The 6,000-nt window shown below is 49.0% G+C and overlaps 1 protein-coding gene across 2 annotated transcripts in view; it reads right to left on the minus strand.

The window, feature by feature from the left end:
- Positions 1-5,999, minus strand: part of CACNA1A (calcium voltage-gated channel subunit alpha1 A) — a 308,894-nt gene extending 302,895 nt beyond the window's left edge. Inside the window, exon 1 of one of the 2 annotated variants that reach the window (XM_032169902.2) lies at positions 5,799-5,999. In XM_032169902.2, coding sequence (XP_032025793.1) covers positions 5,799-5,953 — 155 coding nt within the window. In that variant the 5' untranslated portion in view covers positions 5,954-5,999. The remainder of the gene's footprint in view (positions 1-5,798) is intronic. The other variant, XM_058425055.1, reaches the window with a different exon arrangement.
- Position 6,000: the final 1 nt, after the last annotated feature.

Here is a 6,000-nt window from a genome sequence, read left to right on the forward strand (position 1 = left end):
GCACCTAAAACCCACCAAAATCCTAAAACGTTGGCACAAGGGTAGATCAGATGTTATACAATTTAGTTAATGGGTGAAGACAGGCACTTTTTCTCATTTGCTCAGCAAACGTTTATGGGGCGCCTGCTTTGACCCGCACACTGGGGTTGCAGTGGTGAAGAACAGGGCAAAGATCATGGGTCTCACAGACTCAGAGCTTGACGTTTTCCTGGGGAATGGTAGAACTACCAGGGAGGGGTGGAATCCCACCCAAGAGAACCCCTTCTTTCTCTCTCTGTAGTGCAGGCACATAGCTTTGAATGACATCCTTAATCTTTCTTATTTCTCTGACTGGGATTTAACACTATTACTTCCACTCCTTTCCATAGATCCACATCCCTAATCCTAAGCCATTGAGGCCAGACGTGCCTTTGGAATTCAGAACCCAGGGCTTTTAGAGGCATCGCAAAGACGGGAATGTAAAATGGTACAACCACTTAGGAAAACAGTTTGAGAGCCTCTTATAAAATTAAACATACACCTACCACACAACTCAGCAATCTCACTCCTGGGTTAATTTACCCAAGAGAAATGAAATGTATGAAATGAAATGTTCCCACTAAAACCCGTACGCCAATGTTTATAGCAGCTCTATTCATAATCATCAAAACTGGAAGCATCCCAATGTCCTTCGGCTGGGAAGCAAACTCTGGTCCATCCATATCATGGAATCCTGCTCAACACCAAAAAGGAAGGCGCTACTGTCACAGGCAACAGCATGAATGAATCTCAAGGTCTGAGTAAAATAATCCACATTCAAAAGGCTACATACTGTGAAATTATATTTATATGACCTTCGGCAAAAGGCAAAGCTGTAGGGATGGAGAACAGATCAGTGGTTGAACGGGCTGGGGAAGTGGGGTGCTGACTCAAGGGGGCACTGTGGGGGTATTTTAGGGTTGATGAAACTGTCCCATATCTTGATTTGGGTGGTGGCCACAACTACATCCATTTGTCAAAACTCGCAGACCAGTATGTCAAAAGGGTGAATTTTGCTACAAATAAATTACACCTCAATAAACCTATTTTTTTTTTTTTTTGAGACAGAGTCTCAAAAAAAAGTACAATGGTGCAATCTCGGCTCACTGCAACCTCCGCCTCCCAGGTTCAAATGATTCTCCTGCCTCAGCCTCCCGAGTAGCTGGGATTATAGACGCACAACACCACGCTTGGCTAATTTTTGTATTTTTAGTAGAGACAGGGTTTCACCATGTTGGCCAGGCTGGTCTCGAACTCCTGACCTCATGATCCACTGGCCTCAGCCTCCCAAAGTGCTGGGATTATAGTTATGAACCACCAGACCTGGCCCCTATAAACCTGATTTTTAAGGAAAAGAAAAATGATAACGAGATGTCTCTATGATCTAACCTGAATACTCCAACCCTAGCCCATGAACTTACCACATGGGGAATCCCTAGAAGCTAGCTAGAAAAGCAGAATCCCAGACCCCACCCAAATCCTGCTGGACCAGAACCATCCTGTTAACAAGACAACTTCCATGCACCTGAAAGTTTGACAGGACTACAACGCAGACCTAACAGTCAGGAGCTGAAGCAGCCACCTCACCATCAAGCATATCTAACATTTCTGCTGCAAAACATACTCAGATGCACACCAAGTAGAATGAATGAAAACTGTAAATTAAGACTTCAAACTGAAGTCAGTTCAGATTAGGTTTTATCTCTGTATGAGCTCATCTTTTGGTTTTTGGAGCTTTTTGGATTGGGGAATTGTGGATAAGAAATTGCACCCTTTTTGAAAATACTCCCATTGGAAAAGCCATGCTAAATTTTACTTTGCAGAATTTTGCTCCTCTGGAAATACCAGCCAAGCCGGTCTAGTACAAGGATCATGTAAGTGACACCATCCTGCCCTCTACAGCAGTACCTTCTAGAACATTCTATCTCTCAGGACAGGCCAAGAGTCTGATAACCTGCTGCCATGTCTCCCAGCACTTCTCATGCAGAAAGTTTCTCTTTAGAGAGCTTTTCTTTAAAAAAAAAAAAAAAAATGAGAGGAGTGCCAATCAGCCAATGTCCACAGATGTCAAAGCGATGTCACCTGCTGTCAATGTGACTTTAGGTGTCTTGTTAAGACTTCTGCAAACCGGATGAAAAGCTGGAATCCTATGTGTAATTCAGGAGACTGTGCGTGATAATACACAGACCTGTTTCCAGTGTTCCTCCAATGGCCTGAGTTTCTACATCATGTTCAGTGGGAGACCTGGTAGCACAGGGAGGGCTGGAAAGATGACATTCACCTTGGCACTTGGTAGAAGGAGTGAGTGGCATTAAGTGGGGAGGGAACTCTAGGAAGGTTGACAGATGCTCCTTTTTGAGCTGACAGATCTGAGCTCTTCGGCAATCATCAGAGACCCTCATGGCCCTATTTGAATCACAATTCCAATCTATGAAAACATGAAACCAAGGTGTGTGGTCAAGACGGCTTGCTGCCTGGCATGAGAAAAACACGGCAATGTAAATTTGAACATCAAAGACTTCCATTTGGGTTTTCTCACTTAGGAAGAGGGGAAAAAATGAAATAAATGAGGATTCTTAATTCTCATTGATGGCTTCAAGTTTGACCCACTGAGGGATGAAAGAGGAAGAAATCATAGTGACAAACTGCCCTGAGTGTGGAGAAAGCAAGACTGCATCCTTCACCGGTGTATCATGCCGGAATTTACATTTGGAAGTAGCACTCTTAGGCCCTGTGAGCATACAGACAAGTTCATGGATCATTCACTCACTTCTCTTCCACAAGACAGGGAGGAACCTGCTTTCCATATCGACCTGCAACCCTTAGTCAACACTATTTCCAAATACACATCCCACGACACACGCATCAAAAAGTAGCAGGGGCGATTCCACTCCTATCTAAGAGAACTGTGGGAAAAAAATAATAAAAGACACAAGAATGTTCCCAATGGCACAAACAGAAACGACACAAATGCCTATCAACAGTAGAATGGATAGATTGTGGCAGAGTCACATACACAGACGTGAGCAAAAGAAGCCAGTGGCAAAACAACGTACTGTGTGACTCCATTTACATGATGTTTAAAAGAGGCAAAATGAACCTTAGAAGTCAGGTGAGCGGTACCCTTGTTGGGGGAGCGACTAGGAGGCGGTATGGGGAGGGGGACTTCCAGGGGACTGATTGGGACCTGGGTGCTGGATACGTGGGTGTGTTCATTTTGTAAAACTCTATGAATCTGAATATATGTACTTGCCTGTACTTTATTCTAAAAGTTCAGAATAAGTACCTACACACATTTTTTTCACTCTCAGGATATGCTTAAACATTTTTTTTGTAATGGCAGAAATATTTGGATAAAAAAGTAAAATGTTCTGCCCTGGTATCGTGACTCTGACATTCCACGTGGTCTTTCTCTTTACACTGGCCTGAATTCTTTTATTCACTACCTCCCTCCCCAGTTCTCTGTCCATCCCCTCTCATCTCCAACCCTCCCACCCGCCCCGCCACCGCCCTCCGCTCCATCCAGGACAGAGAAAGCTCAGTCCTGGATGACCCAGCTCGATGACAGATTGTGGGGTGGGGAGTTTTCCCTTCCAGAGTAGGGCTGTATAATGTGTTTGTTACCTCGGGCCAAAGAGAACGAAAACAGTCTGCAGAGAGCAAAATGCACAAACTCATCATAAGAGCAAGAAAGCCCTGGGCGAGCTGGCCAGAGAATAGATGAAGTGGCAAGCAACACTCGCAATTCACCTGCCTCCCTCTCCCACGATTCCCCCTTCCGAGGGGCCGCTGCAATCCCCCTCTCCCCCAACAGCCCTCCAATCTGCAGGATTCAGGCTGGACAGAGGTAAGCTAAGGACACAGCAGAAGGGCTCCCCACCTCCTTCCTTTCCCCTTAGAAGTCTCCAAATCCAGGCTCCAGAAGGCGATCTAAAGCCATTTTCAATGAGGAAACCTGTCAGCCGAGCAAAGCCCTCTCACTCCTGGAGCTAACTGGGTGTGCACCCATGAATCCTCCTGCAAGGCACTCCCACCCCTCGCTCTGTTGATGGGCAGAGTAATCACACCAGCCCTGAGCACTTCAATGGGCCTAGGATGGGGAGGAATTGCTAACCTTAAGAACCAGCCTCTTTAAGAGGCTGAAACTTAGGAAGCAAAGACCTGGCACCTGCTTTGGGCACCAACGGAGATGGCATCGTAGTTAGAGGTATGCTCCCCTCAAAAGCACCTCTGCTGAACTTCTTAATTTTCCCTACTCTCAAAGTAGACCACTTACACACTCCAAAACCTCAGTGCCCTCTGTTGCAATCCCAGCACCCAGGATCCAAGAGCCAGGCTCGATTTTGAACCCCCCGAAGTGAGTCCCTCTACCACCCGCCATGCTCCTCAAACAGCAACCCCTGGGGACCACACAGGGCCCAGCCCCGTTTAGTCCATAACTGCAAAAACACACACAAAAGGGATAGGGGACTCATCGCTGAGCCCCAGGGACCCATCCAGCCCGTTCATTTTTACACAGAGGGCAGCTGGCTGGAACCGTGTGGAGAAGCGGCACATCTGGGCATGGCACGGTGGCCAGCCAGCCTGGGCAGCAGGGTGTGTCCCCCCTCCTGGAATCTGGGTCATGCTTAGATAACTGCTAGAAAGCCCGACTAATTACCCACCCTTGCCTGCCTACATCTCGATAGATGTTAAGCCCTCCTCACGGTTTATTTCAAGCAGGCAGGGATTTAAAGAAACACAGAAGATCTGCATTTTGATAGCATCTCCACAGACGAAAATGTGGGCTTCACCTTTTTCCTCTGGATCTTTGATTAAAAAAAAAAAAATTTAAAAGGCATTTACCTACCTAAAATGTCCACATGGGTGCTGATTCTCCTGGTGTTCCCTCTCGGCTACTTGGGGTAGGAAAAGCTGGACCTGGTGCTCTAGAATGGACCCACCACCTCATTTGCTCTTGCCCTGTCTTTCTTACTGAAAGTGTCCAGATCAGGTCTTCCCAGGCCAGGGGCCCAGATAAAGCAAATGGGATCTCTTTCTCTACACCCTCAAAGATGATGAGGTTCCCCAATCAGCGGTTAAAGGCAATGGGACCTACACACATGAGGGAGACATAAGCGCCCCCCAGCCCATCACTACCCTCTTCAGATCGGACCAGCGGCCCACCCTGGGGTATTCACTCCGGCCAGTGCTGGCTTCTCAGTGTGAAGGCCACATGGACTCCCTCTTGCTCTTGGCCCTGGAAGCTCCCAAGCGCCCTGCCCTAAAAGTGCGGCGGCCCCCCACCTTGGGGAAAGCAGTAGTGGAGAGGCTGTCCAGCTTCCCCTGCGTGGACTCCAGTGAGCGACGGCCAAGAAAACCCAACCAAGGCCCCCATAGTTCCCCTGCCCTGGCCAGAAGCGCCCAGGCCCGAGCCCTCTCCAAGCTCACTCCGTAGAACTCCAAACCCTCCGCACCTGGCTCGAAACCCCCACCAAGGCCCCTGACGACCCCAGGCCCCAGATCTCATTCTAGAGTCGGTCCTTGGGAAGGATCCACTCTCCGCTGCCCACCCCCAGCCCCCCACAAACCCATTCCCAAGCCTCCAGGGTAGCTCAACCCAGCTCGGGGTGGAGAGATTCTTTCACACTCCTCCCGGTGCCCCCTCTCCCAGCCCCTGGAAGACCCCCCCTCCTCCCCACCTCCCATCAACCCCCGGGTCTCTCTCCCAGCCTGGAAGAGGGGAGGCGGAGGGAGGAGGGGGAGGCGCAGCTGCTGCTGGGGTTCGGGCAAAAGGATATGGCCATTCGGTGATCTTTTTGGCGTATTTTCTCACCACGTTGTCTTCGCTGAAGAGGAAGAGAGACCGGTTAACCGTGAGGCAGTTCTGTCGGACGGGGATGGGGTTGTAGAGTGCCATGGTCCGCGCTCTCTGCGCCATTGACTGCTTGTACATCCTTTGCGCCCCGGGCTGCCCGCCCTGCCGGCTGCCCCCCGGCTCCC

Source organism: Hylobates moloch, unplaced genomic scaffold (assembly GCF_009828535.3).
Source record: "Hylobates moloch isolate HMO894 unplaced genomic scaffold, HMol_V3 SCAFFOLD_12, whole genome shotgun sequence".
Taxonomy (NCBI): domain Eukaryota; kingdom Metazoa; phylum Chordata; class Mammalia; order Primates; family Hylobatidae; genus Hylobates; species Hylobates moloch.